Here is a 17,080-nt window from a genome sequence, read left to right as displayed (position 1 = left end):
CTGCTACGACAAGCCCCAGATCCCTGACACCCTAAGATTAGATTCAGCAGGTACAGTAAATGGATGAAAAATGAATGTCCAAAAGAAGAAATGTATTTAAATAATTTCCCCTTGGGATTAATAAAGTATCCATTATTCTATAAACAAGAGACTAGGGAAAAGTATATAACATTTTAGCAAACAATTTCCAATCATCTATGCAGGGAAAACCAACAAACAATGCAAATGCTTGTGAACTTTATTTCATCACCTGCCAGATTCTAAAAGCTTTTTCTCATCAATCACAGTAAGAAATTTGGTTGAAGTACAATGACGGGTGTAAAAACATAAGATAATAAACCGATTTAAAAATGATATAGCTTAACTTACTTTAACAAGTGTTGGTAGAGGTTTGGGTGTAGAGGTTGATGCCACCCCATTGGTCAGTTTCAGTGTAGGAATATTTTCCAATGTGGGTGCCGCTTGCAGCTGAGTAATGAGCTAAAATGAAAAAAAAGAAAACCGCAGTAAACATAACAAGCTATTGCAGTTTCTAGAAAATCAAGCACTTTAACTGATCAAATACAGAGGTAGCACAGCAATTTATAAATAAAGCATTAGTAAAACCAAAGTGGAACTGCTTTTTTCCTTTGGGGCCACACAGCGAAAAGCACTAAATGACATTAATTTACAAACATTATATCACAAACACTTTAAAAAAAACCCGTATAAATCCAAATATATTTACCACAAGTATAAATAAGGAAATAATTGATTTAAACAAAGGGTGTGTCATTTCAGAATTAAGGCTAAATATAGAGAAATACGGAAGAAAATAAAATTAAAAAAAAAAAACAGCAAAACTTAATACAGCCCCAGGTGGGAAATTGTTCAGTTGTGCAAAGTGAACTGTTACAGCACAGATCAATCGTCTACCACTCCTCATTAAGGTCTCAATGGCCAGGAAAATTTTACATAAGTACATAAAATTCCAGTGATGCGGGGTATTATTATTTTGCATTTTTAGGCAAAGGAAAGTTATCTTATAATAGTGAATTTCTCTTAGTAGTTATGTTTCAATACAGATTCATGAGATAAGTCTCACCTGAGAAGGGGACATACTATTGCTTAGAAAGGACTGTTCCCCCAGTCTGATATCAGAAGGTGAAGGGATGGAGCTCTGGGAGCTCACGGATTCTTGGCTGGCGGGTTGTTCGGGTGACAAGGCATCACTGCTGTCTTCATCAAATGAGGAGCTCTCTGTCACAGAATTGGAAAATTCTACTTGCCCTTCTGTGGAGACAAGAACAGCTTCATTCAGGACATGTCAAGGACAAAATTCACTTTCAGGATCACATGATCACCATTTTTAACTGGGCACATGGATGTCTTACGCATTTCTGAAATGCTTGCAACTACCACCGAATGTGTAAGAAAGAAAGCCACCAAGAGTCTCAATAACATAACTTGTTCTATTTAGGTTGGTCCTCTCAACAATAAACGTTTACCAATGCAATGCTATTTGAAAGCCACTGACTTTTTTGCCTCAGCTAACAAGTAAGAACCAGAATTAGTTTTTCTGTTTATCAACATAGTATTGTGACACAAAGTATAGTCTGTTAATAATAAGAATACATTTCATTTATATAGCATCTTTCTCATGCCCAAGGCACTTACAGCTTCATGGTTCTCTTTATCACTGTGTGTCTGCTGTTGGACACTTCATCAATAAAATATATGCATTTAAGAAAAATGCTGGCAACCTGAATTGTACTTCACCACAAAAATACTGGCACATGTTTTTAAGAAATGTCAAGAGTGAATCTTTATTATATATGGCTTATAACTATAGCAACAATACCACTTTTACCATTGCTATAGCACAAATAAGCTTGCCTTTGATACTAGTGTAGCTGTCTAAGGTTAGTCTTAAGGTTAGGAGTTTTAAAGACATAGGACTTGTTGAATGAGATTACTTCTCTAGTACCCAAGCTTACCACAACCACAAACCAACAATTAAATGTTATTCTCTAATCTGAGATACTCCGCAAATAGCACATTTTAATATATTTTAGTCCTACACTGAACCCAGAGCTGTCAAGGTAGGCTCAGGCTTACCACAACCATGAATTGCACTAAGCAGATTTCAGAATGTAATACTATGTTAAACTGAGGGTATTTACAATAAATTCCTACCTTAAGTCATTCACATAATAGTTAATAACATTTAACAGTAGCTTCTTACAGTGGGTACGGAAAGTATTCAGACCCCCTTCAATTTTTCACTCTTTGTTTTATTGCAGCCATTTGCTAAAATCATTTAAATTAATTTTTTTCCTCATTAATGTACACACAGCACCCCATATTGACAGACAAAAAAAATAATTTTTGAAATTGTTGCCGATTTATTAAAAAAGAAAAACTGAAATATCACATGGTCCTAAGTATTCAGACCCTTTGCTCAGTATTTAGTAGAAGCACCCTTTTGAGCTAATACAGCCATGAGTCTTCTTGGGAAAGATGCAAGAAGGCACTGCTCATCACTTGTCCAATACAGTCCCCACAGTGAAGCATGGCGGTGGCAGCATCATGCTGTGGGGGTGTTTTTCAGCTGCAGGGACAGGACGACTGGTTGCAATCGAGGGAAAGATGAATACGGCCAAGTACAGGGATATCCTGGACAAAAACCTTCTCCAGAGTGCTAACAAGACAATGGCCATAAGCACACAGTTAAAATAACGAAGGAGTGGCTTCACAACAACTCTGTGACTGTTCTTGAATGGCCCAGCCAGAGCTCTGACTTAAACCCAATTGAGCATCTCTGGAGAGACCTAAAAATGTCTGTCCACCAACGTTTACCATCCAACCTGACAGACCTGGACAGGATCTGCAAGGAGGAATGGCAGAGGATCCCCAAATCCAGGTGTGAAAAACTTGTTGCATCTTTCCCAAGAAGACTCATGGCTGTATTAGCTCAAAAGGGTGCTTCTACTAAATACTGAGCAAAGGGTCTGAATACTTGGGACCATATGATATTTCAGTTTTTCTTTTTTAATAAATCTGCAACAATTTCAAAAATTATTTTTTTTTGTCTGTCAATATGGGGTGCTGTGTGTATATTAATGAGGAAAAAAATTTATTTAAATGATTTTAGCAAATGGCTGCAATATAACAAAGAGTGAAAAATTGAAGGGGGTCTGAATACTTTCCGTACCCACTGTATGACTATTAAATTAACATGATAAAAAGGTCTTTCTTACCATGAGCACGTTTCTAAAAATTTAAATGAAAGTAAGGGATTTGCAGGGGGCAATTTTAATATGATGTATCTTATTTTGCTGTGCAAATACAAGTTTCAGGAGAACAGAAAATGTATTTTCTTCACCAAGATAATGTTACAGTGTTTCCAGCTATCTAAATTGCAAAAAAGTGTAAAGCTCCTTAAAATTACTACTTCACTCAAGAAGATCTTATTTTGCTGTCAGTGTGTAAGTTTATATTAGAAACAAAGGATGCATACTTCTTAATCTATAAACGTGAAACATGCTCTTACTTTAAAATAATTTAGCGATTTGGGGTTCCCTCTTTACATGAAAACACCTTTCTTTTAAAGGTTTTTCTCATAAAAAAATAACCTAAAATACTGCAAAACATTGTACAACCTAATAATAATAATAAATCAAGTTTCCCCAAGTTTGTTTCTTGTTTCATAGAAAGGGTCCACAAAGACCAAAGAGCTCTACTCACCTATGATAGCCTCTTTTAAACTGGAGTCAACTGGTAAAATATTTTTTTCAATGAGCTCCATTGGCCCAGGCCTTTGAGAAATCTTCTCATTCAGGTCATCAGCCAATCGAGCTCTTTTCAACTTGAGCTGCTTGGCTTGCAATGATGGTTCAGCAGATGTTTCTGAAAAGTAAGTAACAGTAATTGCACATAGCTTAGAAAGAGAAAATTAATGCAATATTAAAAATTAGGAGGTTATAATTTTGAAGAAACAAATGTACAGTATCTCACAAAAGTGAGTACACCCCTAACACTTTTATAAATATTTTATTTTATCTTTTCATGGGACAACACTGAAGATATGTCACTTTGATACAATGTAAAGTAGTCCGTGTACAACTTGTATAACAGTGTAAATTTGCTGTCCCTTCAAAATAACTCAACACACAGCCAATAATGTCTAAACTACTGTCAACAAAAGTGAGTACACCCCTAAATGAAAAATGTCCAAATTGTGCCCAATTAGCCATTTTCCCTCCCCAGTGTCATGTGACTCATTAATGTTACAAGATCTCAGGTGTGAATGGGGAGTAGGTGTGTTAAATGTGGTGTTCTCGCTATCACACTCTCTCATACTCACTGGAAGTTCAACATGGCACCTCATGGCAAAGAACTCTCTGAGGATCTGAAAAAAAAATTGTTGCTCTACATAAAGATGGCCTCGGCTATAAGAAGATTGCCAAAAACCCTGAAACTGAGCTGCAGCACGGTGGCCAAGACCATACAATGGTTTAACAGGACAGGTTCCACTCAGAACAGGCCTCGCCATGGTCGACCAAAGAAGTTGAGTGCACATGCTCAGTGTCATATCCAGAGGTTGTCTTTTGAAAAGAGATGTATGAGTGCTGCCAGCATTACTGCAGAGGTTGAAGGGGTGGGGGGTCAGCCTGCCAGTGCTCAGACTATACGTCGCACACTGCATCAAATTGGTCTGCATGGGTGTTGTCTCTGAAGGAAGCCTCTTCTAAAGATGATGCACAAGAAAGCCCGCAAACAAACATGTCTTGTGGTCTGATAAGACCAAGATAAACTTATTTGGTTCAGATGGTGTCAAGCGTGTGTGGTGGCAACCAGGTGAGGAGTACAAAGAAAAGTGTGTCTTGCCTACAGTCAAGCATGGTGGTGGGAGTGTCATGTTTTGGGGCCGCATGAGTGCTGCCGGCACTGGAGAGCTACAGTTCATTAAGGGAATCATGAATGCCAACATGTACTGTGACATAATGAAGCAGAGCATGATCCCCCCCCTTCTGAAACTGGTCCGCAGGGCAGTATTCCAACATGATAACGACCCCAAACACACCTCCAAGATGACCACTGCCTTGCTAAAGAAACTGAGGGTAAAGGTGCTGGACTGACCAAGCATGTCTCCAGACCTAAACCCTATTGAGCATCTGTGGTGCATCCTCAAACAGAAGGTGGAGGAACGCAGTGCTGGAAAATAATGGTGGCCACACAAAATATTGAAACTTTGGGCACAATTTGGACATTTTTCACTTAGGGGTGTACTCACTTGTGTTGCCAGCAGTTTAGACATTAATGGCTGTATGTTGAGTTATTTTGAGGGGACAGCAAATTTACACTGTTATATAAGCTGTACACGGACTACTTTACATTGTAGTGTACAAGTGTCATATCTTCAGTGTTGTCCCATGAAAAAATATAATAAAATATTTACAAAAATGTGAGGGGTGTTCTCACTTTTGGGAGATACTGTAGTTGAAGCTGATTAATTTAAATGTTACAGTACTTCAAATTCAAAGAGTGAATATAAGAATTTCATCAGCAAAAGACCAAAACTTGCTCTTTTTACAGTATTTATTAGTGTATCATTAAAAAGTGAAATTAACTGTTTTCCATCAGAAGCTTTTGAAGTTTTAAGCAACTACAGTAAAAGGAACTGTGACTAATAATATCTATCAGGGCATCTTCAACATTAATTTTATAGAAGTTGATTGAGAAACACTGCCTGCAAGTGGCAAATTGATAAACTACACATCAGACAATCAGGTACAGCCAGTCAGGACAGGAGGGTCCCATCCTCATTTTATGCCAAATTGGGGAATGCTCAGCATAGAGCCAGTGCCTTTCAAAACATACTAACTGCATGGCAGTCATCTCACTAGCTATAAAAAATGTTTGATCCTTCAAATTAGCATTTTATTGTAAAACGGTTGTGTCAGTTACCAGCACCTTTCAAAACACAGTCATTGTCTAATGGATACAGGAAATGCAACACATTACTAGAGATACCTTATGAAATCAGAGATTAATCAGGCAAATGTGGAAAGCAACCCTTCAAGATTTTTGTGAAATACAGATAATTCCCTGTAACTTATCATACATTTTTCACCAACATGAATTACAAAACAGGAGCTTCAACACAGTTCATTTCTGGCACAGTTCATGTTTAATACATTGAGAGAACAGCAGGAAGCATTACTGACTACTAACTTACCTTCAAGAATGTGCATTCTGACCAGCTCTGACCTCTCAGGTCGAGTCCTGATCTTTCTTTTCAAGTAATCTTCAGTCTACCAAGGCAGAAGATCAATTAATAAAGGTAAAACAATGACACATATATAGAGACTTAATAAACTGGAGAATTATTATAAATTAAATGTCTAACCTATCTGGTCTCACAGCAGTCAGATATGCTAAGCGTATTAAATGAGCATGATATTTATTATTAGCATTTCACAATTCAGAATGCCCTAATGAATCAGGTACTGTATGATATCTCTGTTAATGGTTTTCTAGTTTCCATATTGATGAGTGTGTATTTGTGCTATACACCAGATCTTTCAGTTGAGCTCTGAGTATTACAATATAGGTTTACATAAAGGCATAGGACTACATGGGAATAAACCCTGATATTAACAACAAAGGCAAATTAAAACAGACACTAAGATAAAAAAAAACAACAAAAACTATTTAAAATTGTCTGAGACCATATAACTGTGGAGTGTTGAATAAAATAACATTCAATACTAAGCATGGTAGTCATACCAAGGTGCCCTTAACAAGGGTACATGTTGCTTTCAAAAGCAGAATGCTGCTGCAGTGTATAACCAAACAGCTCACAGAAATGTGCACTGCAGCTGGAATTCTGGAGTCCTTCATACAAAGGTAGGCATTTTCTTTCATTAAAGAGCCACACAATACTCACTGGATGTTAAGGTATGTATCCACTGCAGATGTTTAATATAAACCTAACTTTACATAAGCATTTGGAGATGGGAGTGCTGTGAATTCCACAGTTTTATAAATTATAATACTACTTTTGTAACTAGAAACAGAATATAACATTTTCTCTGCAGTAGTCATGAAAGCAAGATGTATAATGTCTTCTGCGTTTTCCTTGATGTCGCAATAACTGTCTGTTTGGCTAGGCTCTGTGAATTCCATCTACTTACATCATCAGCTCCCCTTGCTTGCATTCACCCTGACATTTCTGAGCGGAACACATACAGTATGTGGAAAAACTGAACAACCTCTAAACTAATTAGGAGGACAAAAAAAAAAAAAAAAAAAAAAAGAGAGAAAGAGAGAATCAAACCAAACACAGTTTCTGCTTACCCGGGCTCGTTCTAGACTTCTTCTTTGTTCATGAAAGGCAGCAGGACTTTTCAGAGCTGATGAAGATTACAGGGGGAAAAAGAGAAATCCCAGTCAAATTAATACTCTTGAAAACACACCTTACACCCGGTATTAATAATGCAGACATGTTTCAGGAAAACATTTACAAGAGCTGGGGAACAATACATACACTAGAACATTGCCAAAAGAGAATCTGAACTCTGGGTAGGGTTGTGTTTTCTCAAATCTGCTTAACCTTCAACATATTTCAAAATTGCCAAACATTTGGCAACAAAAATAGAGAGGTGATGTTTAAGAATTAATGGTGGTCATCAGAAATAGTTAAATGAAAGACCAAAACAACATTGACATGTGAAACTAAAGATAAAAGTGGGGCAAAAACATTAAACAAACGTATATTATTTACCAGTCACAGTAATCTGCCAGTTGTAGAACACAATATAAAAAAAATAAATAAATAATGCACCTCAGGGAAATAAATACAGTTTGAACAGAATACCTCTCAAGTTACAGGTAGTTCTTCCAACATCTAAATATAACTTTAGAAATGTAGTAACACAAGAAGAGATTTATTATTAACATGAAACCTGGACATTTTCTCTCACATAGGCAAGAGAAGTACAAAGGGTGACTAGAAAAGTATGAGAAGTAAAGGCCAATGGCATCCACACGGCTTTTGGTCGTTTCTCAAGAACAGGAAAATTTGCCAGAAAAGTTAGATCTGGACTTGCTGTTCAAGTGCAGTGAACCTCCTGGGATTTCTTGCAGCCTGAATCAACCGCGCCTCACAAAGCATTTCCTGACCCTTTGCGTCAGCTAACAACACAAGAAAGCACAAGTCTGACAATTCAAAAAACGTTCACTCAGGATCTCCAGGGCTCTTAGAAATGAACTAACTAGAACTGTTTTCATGAAGTGTTCTATATGATGATAACTGACCTAATCAAATACATTTAGAAAAGAATGAAAATAGGAGGAGATCTACAAAAGAAATGACAGTTTGCAATCACAAATGGTACTTTATGGAAGGACACATAGCTAGCCCAATAACAAAGATAAACACGAAAAAGATGAAAGTCATGAGTGTGAAGAGGAACACCAAAATGGACATCGGCTTAACATTGTTGTAAAGAGAAGACTAAAGACATGTATTATTTAGATTTGCTTTCTTCAGAAACGGTAATGTGCAAGAAGGAGATTAAGGTAAGTATAGCACTGGATGAACATGGGCCAGGCAAAGGCTGAAAAAGCCTTATGAGTGACCAAAGTTCTTAAAAAGATCATCATGAAAACACCAGACTGCGGCATGGCACTTACACTCCAATTTACAGACATTTACAGACATTAACATTAAGTAAGGAAGAAACACTGAAGTAGGCTGAAGGTATTTGAAAGACAGACATAGAAGAAACATGGTAACATTAGCATGCAAGATAATAAAATAAATAACTCAAAATTAAAATAAATAATACTTTAGAACACTGATATACGGCAATAACAAAAACACTGGTTGAAACAATCTTAAAAAAATATATATATTACTGAGACATACATTAGTGGGCAACTTAAATAGATCATAGGGGCAAATATTTTTTTATTGTTGTCACAAATGAAGAAATAGGATTAGAAAAAAAGTGAAGAGCAAGTAAGAGTGAGAAAAGTATAAAGATTCTATTATCTTCAACCACAATATGATGGAGGATGATTACTATAAATGCAGACACATGCTAATTAAAAAAAAAGACAACTGTTGTTTAAGTATCATAATTGAAGACGGCAGACATTTGTTCCATGAACCCTGATAAATTAGCAGCATAATCTTAAATGTCCCACCTGACTTCACTTTAAAATCATCTTAAAACTTTAAATCGAATTTTGTGCATGTCATAAAAATGCTTTTTTTGGTCATTAAAAAAGCATCACCAGAGTCTAGAGTTATCTTACACTATAGCGAACATGTTAATCTGTAAGTCTTCATTACTTTGTGGTTGAATTATTAAGTTTAAACTTAATGGTTTTTCAATGTACAATATAAAGTCATAAAATAATGATATTGTTTAGAATTCTTTCTCCTAGTAGCTTTAACTTCACTGCCTGTCAGTTTAAGAACTGCATTTAAAAATTCAGTTACTTAGTTTTATCTGTCTACGTTTCATTTTATTCTTTTGGGTTCATAAACTCTTTCAATGCAATACCATTTTTAAATTCTTAATATCTCCAAAATTCCTACAGAACAGTCACATGCATTTTGGAATTCTCTTCATAAGCCTGTTCATGAAATTACTTTAGCCTTAGTGTTTAAAGATAGAATGATAAATCATGTTTTCTCTAGTGCTTAAAAAATTTCAAATAAGTTATAACCTTTTAACGGGATGTTTCATTAACTTATTTTCTTGAAGTTGCCTGCTGAATCTTACTAAACTCTCTATATTAACGTATATGTAATGCCTTTTCTTATAAATCACCTTGGCAAAGCCACTCTACAAAACAATTTGATCACGTACTGCAGGACAGAATAAAAGCCATGTTACATAACAAAAAACTTTTCCAGCAATTTTCAGTCATACACTTCATTTACGTAATCTTACAGAGTCGTGAAAGTCAGGGGTTGGGTGGTAATGGGCAATCTTAGTCTGACATGCCCAGCAATTTGGTTCAGCTAGTCAGCAACTTGCCCAAGTTTGTATTAACTCATAAGAATAGGCCCTGTGTGCGTGAAAGTTGAAAACTAATGAGCACCCACGTTTTAGAACAGGACATATAATGCAGTGATGAGGAATGAGGAAGTTGCGTGTTTCAGACCTTGTCAACAGAAGAGAGGCTCATCTGTTGAAAATAAAAAAGGCAGAGATTAAGGCTGAGCTTGTCTTACTTGTAAATACTTCATGGAGCACTGGCTCTGTTGGGCAGTATATTATTATTGGCTGTCAGAAAAAGAGGCAAGCACACGATTCTTTGAAGGTTTTAAGCTGTGCTGGAAAGTAGTTACCTAGTCAGGTAATTTGAAATCCCTAGAGGTTTCTAGTCATCTATATTGACATAGTCAGATGGCAAGATCAACAACTACAGTCGTCAAGTTTGACACAGAGTTATTCACTGCAGGTAAAGATTAGGTATTTAGTGAAACCTTGTGGCATGGGTGCTTAGAATTTACAAAGCAGCAACCAAACTGGTATGTCCTGACTGCAAAGTTAACTTAGACACCTCAGCTTACAGGACTGTTTTTCAGGTGGTTTATCCTCACAGTAAACAGAATGAGATTTTTCATGACTTGAAATTACCATCTTTACACACCCTCACAATAGCCTGTCTATAATTCAATACATGCACTAATTCACATGCATAAAAATTTCAATCAATAAAACATCTGAAACTTCTCAACCATTTTTTTTTGTTTATAGCATTGCATGACAGAGATGACATTAGTTCACTTAATGAGGTGGTGCCAGTGATGACTGTGTAATCCTAATCTTCATGACACCACCCAAAACAAAAAAGAATGACAGACAAACACAGGCGGGTCACCTAAGCTGAAAGGAACAGACGACGTTCCCAGGAGGCCAAACACGACACCTCCTGAGAGAAGGCCAAATCTGCCCTTAGCTGCCAAAAGTGAAGACAGCTCAAATTTCATGCCAACCTTTTCAGAGGAAGGTACTTCCTAGACATCAACATGTATGCTAGCAGTTGAGGGGCAGAGAACTGGACTGGGGGAATGTGAGGGTTTGACATGTGGCCAGCTGACAATACATTCGGAAAGCAGGTGTGCTACTATAATAGTGCTGCTTTGCTTTACGAGGTAAGGATGTTGAAAGGAATATGACAGAGACAAGCTTTCCTTTTGTCTATTTGCCTCCCCACCACTTTCTTAAGTCATTTTAATGATACCATGTGTTGTAGATGTTCAGAAAGACATCAGCTTGTGTAGGTGAGCAGCTGTCTCACCGATATACTGTAAATCACCAGTTAAGCAGGGACACAATCATTTACAACAAACAAAATTGCTTACATTTAAGGATGGATTAGGGAATAGTTAACGTCCAAAATAAAACATTTGTTCTATGTACAAAAGGAAACATTTGTGGCCCAAATCCATTCAGCAACTTCATTAGATACAGTAATTCTTGGAAAAAGAAGGCCAGACAAACAGCAATTCTACAATTACATTGCAGGTTAACAGAAATTACAGACCAGGAGGGTTGAGTGAGACAAAACCTATCTTCTCTAGTTTCACAAATGAATCCCTGTGGCAGAACAAAGCTTTTAGGGAATAATTACTCTTTACCTTCCTTCTTCCCTAAAAGAAGCTTCCTCAAAAGCTCATCTACTTCTGTAAAAATCATATAGCTTTAGGTTGCTTAAAATAATGTGTATTTCACTTTTTGTGTGGGCACCATGCACACCAGCTCCATGTTCAAGACTTGCTTGATCCTCTAACTTGTTATTCATATCATCTTTTAGTTTGACAAATCTCAGTTTATCTGTATCACCTAACAGCTGCCTTACAATTCAGCCATGGAACCAACGTTGGGCATATTTTCAAGCAGATATACTCTTATTGGCTGCTTCTATTCATGATGAATATTAACTTCACCCTTCTTTGTTCTAAACAGCATTCAATGTATGGGAGTCGCTGGGTACCATGACATTATCTTTCTGAACTTTATTTTATTGGCTGTTATACTCTATATGAAGAACAAATGTAAATGGTCCTCTCCGAGTCAGGTAGAGGGTCAAGTTTCAGATTGTCTTTGGAAAATATTATATTTCCTAGCTTTGATTATTTTTTTGGAATCTGATTTTTTTTCTTAAATAAAACATAGTTAACAAAATATTCTCGTGTTGTCTCACAAGATAAGACTATTGCAGGACAAATAGTGAAGAAGCTCTGCATTTCTGACAAAACCTTACTGCTGTAATGGAAATGTCCACTGTGTAATCCTGTGAAATGTCCACTGTGTAATCCTAATCTTCATGACACCACCCAAAACAAAAAAGAATGTCAAACATGTATTCCTTAAATTCTATCTACTCCAACACTCCGTTTCAGATAGTTACCTTATTAAAAATGAAAGGGATACCCCTGAGCTGAAAAAGAATGAACCCAGAAAGGCACCAACTCATTAGGCAGTTGGCTAAATGTGTAGTTTTTGTTCTTTCAGTCTTTAGACAGCCGATTCCAACCTTTTCAACATTTTATTTCTATCATTACATACATTAGTAACGCTGTAAATGATAACAGAAAGGGGGGCTGGAAAATGAATTGAACTACAGAAAATATTATATTATTATAAAATGAAATAAACATATTATACAGCATGCAGTCATAAAAATCTGTTTCAATTGTATGATATGACTGTCCAGGCTAGTTTAGATCTGAGCTATTGTTATATTTCATATACTTAACTGGCACTGATGGAATGATAAGTCTCCTATAAATATGTTTAGAAAACATTGAAAAGCTGGGCATTGACAATGAAAAACAGGACTAACAAAAATAATGAAAAAACTAATATTCATAGACTGTATGGACTGAGTGACCATTACTAAACTATGGTAGTCCAGTTAGACTGCAGCAATGTACAGATCAATATAATATGACATCAGTTTGTGAACTGATTTAATATAGTTTCCATTTAAGTCAACAAGAAAAATATATATACATACAGTATATTCTAATTTAAACTTGGTTATCAGGAGCTTAAAAAGGTAAACCATAATGTAGCTGTAAAATACTGAAATACTGCAAACCCACACATATAATTCATAGCCAACTTGATGAAACAAGACAAGCTTCTGTTTAACACCATATTCTCCAATGCTCTTTTCTCTACATTTACCACTCAGTGTATTATATATTCAGCTATCACTGCTCAAAATTAAAAGCTGCAATCAAGATGGCAGTATAGTTAGCAGTAAGCTTAGTGTCAAAAACATTATCACTCCGCTTCCTCTTTCTCAACAGAGAACTGAAAGCAGCTTCCCTTCCCTTTCACACCAAATGAACAGGAGCTATGGTGATTCTTCACATTTCTCTTTCCAAATGTGTGTGCAAGTCTGTTCAAGAGATTTAGTGTGGATCTGCTCCTTAATAGTAGCACAGCTAGGCTGAACCACAATAGAGATATGGAAGCCCTATATCCAATTCCTCTAATGGTCCACACACCTTCTGGTAGAAGAATGAATCATTTTACCACCCTAAAAAAAAGTCAGTAGTGGTAATGACTAAGACTCTGAGATCTTGCTTATGCATTTTATTTCAGCAGTGTCCTGGTGAGAACCTCTCATACTGAAATAATCCCATATTCCTAATCTATTATGCCAGGGATTTAATTAGGAATCATTCTGTGTAGGTTTAATGATTTCAAACTAGCACATATTAATTTAGTGAAAATCCATACAGTTAGATTGCTGAGTAACAGGTGTCGGGGGGAAAAAAATTAGCATCTATGAAGGGTCTTACAGTGCATCTCAAACATTTTGAAATGAATGAGTAGAATCTTTAAAGAAAACTTTGCCAATGAAGAACCCTCTGTACTCAACGACATCAGAGGTTTAAAGAATTAAAACAAAGCCAAAAGAGTGCAAGCTGCACAGGAACTTGAGCATTTCTGCTTCTCCTTCTCACTTCATGTCTAGCGCTTAACAGATTGACCTTTGTGGGGGTCCGGGACCTGTACGCTCTACTCAGCTTCAGCATCTATAAAGAATGCACTCTTGTAGTTCCTTTTTAACTGTGGAGAGTCAGACAATTAAAGGTTGCACATAACAGACGGATGCAAAAATAAATCTAGTTGAATTTTATCTTAACTTTGCAATTAAAAGAAATTACAGCTGGTGAAATCTTTTAGATTGCTTCACACCAATACATCAAGAAATGTATGGGTGTCACTGTATAAATTTTACATGAGATGGTACTCTTCTCAACCAAACTAACTGAGCAAGACATTCCTAAAATTATAATTACAAATACTCTTCATGATTCTATCCGCATAAGCAGTGTGAGAATTGTTATCAGTGTTGTCAGTTTAAGTGGCAGGGCTTTGTGTCCTTACCGCATTTGCAGATTTCTAAAATGGAACACTAATGTTAACCTATGCTAAAACAATTCAAGTGCCAAAATTTAACCATACTGTGGTATCAAGATGACCTTTCATTTAAAATGCATTTCTTATTCAACTACTATTACTTTGTGACTTGCTGCATCTCTGCAGCCAAATAACGCATTACCTTTTTAGCATTGTTCTCTAGTCATGAGAGTAAAGAAAACAAAATCAGTTGTAAATGCTTATCTGTTGTGGTTATAATAATCTACAACAAAAACATTTATTTCTATAGCACATTTTCTTTCAAAGAATGTAGCTCAAAATGCTTTACAATATGTCAAAGAATGACTTGCAAGGAAAGAAAAACAAATTAGAAATAGATAAGAATATGGATGAATAAATGAGATACCAAAAATAGTCAATAATAATAAATAAATACACACTTACATAACACATATGCAAGCAATAAGTGTTCTTATAGATTCCTTTTCATGTCCAATAATATGAACAGATAGCCAAGGAGGTCAGTGAAAATCAAATAAAAAGAAAAACTCCAGGGACATGATGATGAAGAGCGGGGGGAAAAAAAAAAAAAAAACTGCAGGAGTTCCAAAGCCAAAAGACCATCCAGAACCCAACGGGCATTCGACCTAACAAAAATGTGTTTAAGTAGTTCCTAACATTTTTTAGAAGATTTAATTCAGCTAATCTTGTCAACAATTGCAGCATCCACTTTTATCCCAACAACAAATAATAAAAATCACAGTTGATCTACAGGACTGGTAACAGGTATCACCAGGCTTATACAAAAGCAAGCTGCATTAATAGATTAAAAGAAACTGATGAGGAAAACTTAAAGCCTCTCTTAGTATCTGTCCAAAAATTACTCAAAATATTTCACACCATCAACAAACAATGTAGCATGTCGCGCATGGCTTGGGCGACACAGCCGGGATGCCCAGGAGGACCGGAGGAGGGCTTATGCCTCCCCCAAACCACGTGGGGGCGACCGCTCTGGTGCCTTTGGGGGCCACGGGTACAGAGCTTTGAAGCTCAACCCTGTAGGGGCCACTGGTCAACGTCAGGGGGCGCCCCAATGCGTTTGGAGCCCTGGACCTCAGCACTTCTGCCACACCCGGAAGTGCTGGGGAGAAGAGGAGCAGGGACACCCAGAGTGCTTCCGAGGATTCAGCCGGCACTTCTGCTACACTGGGGCGTGTCAGTGGAAGATTGCCGGGAAACACCTGGAACACATCCGGGTGATTATAAAAGGGACCGCCTCCCTTCATTCAGGGCTTGAGTCGGGTGGAAGAGGACGAGGTCTCTCGAGGAGGCAGCCTGAAGAGAGTGTAAGGCATTTGTAATTGCCGTGGACTTGTGGGGTTTCAGTGCACTTAGTTGTAAATATTAATGTATAATAAATAAATGTGTGTTGAGTGACATGAACGTGTCCGCCTGTTTGCGTCCGGGCCAGCCTCCACAAGCAATATAAATTTCCAGATATGAATACATGAAGGAAAAAAGGATTAAAAAAGTGACTATGGGGACTTTTCATTTATGCCTTACTATAGTCATCACTGAAAAAAATAAGTTGCTCCAAAATGTAACACTGGCTAATAGCAGATAGAAAAAAAATGCTATAGCCATGGTAATATATATAGTATTAGTGTTAGCAAATTATTTAAATATTAATAACTTTTTAATTTGTGAATATGATTAAAATATTTTCAATTAATAAATGTGTTTTATAGGTATAGAATGACTGAAGGAAAGAGCTATATAATTCTGATACCAGGAAAGCAGCAAGAACTGATCTTGAACAGAGCACTCTGGCACATACTCAGACTTGCATAAAGCCCATTTAAAGTCAACAGTCAGTCTTCAGATATGAATGTGTAAAGTTTGCATTTGTGGCCTTCAGCATCTTTTTAAATTATAATAAATGAAAACTTTACAAAGACAAGAAACTGAGCTGTTGGACAAATTTGAAAGTGTATTACATTTTACAATCATTTAGGCTGTTTTATCATACAAAGCTCCTTCTAGCAACCAAGAAGTCCTCATATGAACATAAACAATTATCATGTGGACAAAGCAATAACGTTCATGCTATTATAGACAAACACAAAACTCATCTGTTCAGTGAGGCTTTTAGCTCTACCGGACTTTATTCCCCTTCTTTCAGTTTACCTCTATGTCAAGATGTTCATGTAACCTGTGTGTGTGTGCTAGATCATCAATTATGTTGTCTGTTAGGCTTTTTCTTTGAATTTATTATCTTACTCTGTTTATTTATCTGGTTTAGTACAATACTATATACTGTATACCCTGCCGTTCTCTCTTAAACTCTGTGAAGTGCATTGAGCATGGTAAAGGCGCCATATAAATAAAATTTATTATTATTATTATTATTATTATTACATGATTTCAAACTCTGAAAACAGGAGAGTTCACACCATTCAGTCAGTTTTGAATGTAATTTTTGTACTGTAATGTTTTGCTGATAAACAGAAACAGACACTGCTGGGGTGTGAATGCATTTTTACCACAGAAATAGCGGCCTTCTATAATGGGACTCTGTAAAACATCTGACTGTACCTAAATGCCATTCACTCCTTTGGAAGTTTTCGCATTTTATTTTCATACAATACTGAATGAACGTGTTTTTCATT

At 36.5% G+C, this 17,080-nt stretch overlaps 1 protein-coding gene across 4 annotated transcripts in view; it reads right to left on the bottom strand.

The window, feature by feature from the left end:
- LOC120536894 (myocardin-related transcription factor A-like) overlaps positions 1-17,080 on the bottom strand; it is a 143,658-nt gene that overhangs the window by 33,323 nt on the left and 93,255 nt on the right. For all 4 annotated transcript variants that reach the window (XM_039765438.1, XM_039765437.1, XM_039765440.1 and 1 more), the window contains 5 exons: positions 7,342-7,397; positions 6,221-6,296; positions 3,727-3,888; positions 1,085-1,272; positions 370-480 (listed from right to left, as the gene is read on the bottom strand). In XM_039765438.1, coding sequence (XP_039621372.1) covers positions 370-480; positions 1,085-1,272; positions 3,727-3,888; positions 6,221-6,296; positions 7,342-7,397 — 593 coding nt within the window. The remainder of the gene's footprint in view (positions 1-369; positions 481-1,084; positions 1,273-3,726; positions 3,889-6,220; positions 6,297-7,341; positions 7,398-17,080) is intronic.

This window comes from Polypterus senegalus, chromosome 10 (genome assembly GCF_016835505.1).
Source record: "Polypterus senegalus isolate Bchr_013 chromosome 10, ASM1683550v1, whole genome shotgun sequence".
NCBI lineage: Eukaryota > Metazoa > Chordata > Cladistia > Polypteriformes > Polypteridae > Polypterus > Polypterus senegalus.
The sequence above is the reverse complement of the archived record's forward strand: the minus strand, read 5'-3'. Positions and strand labels throughout refer to the sequence as shown.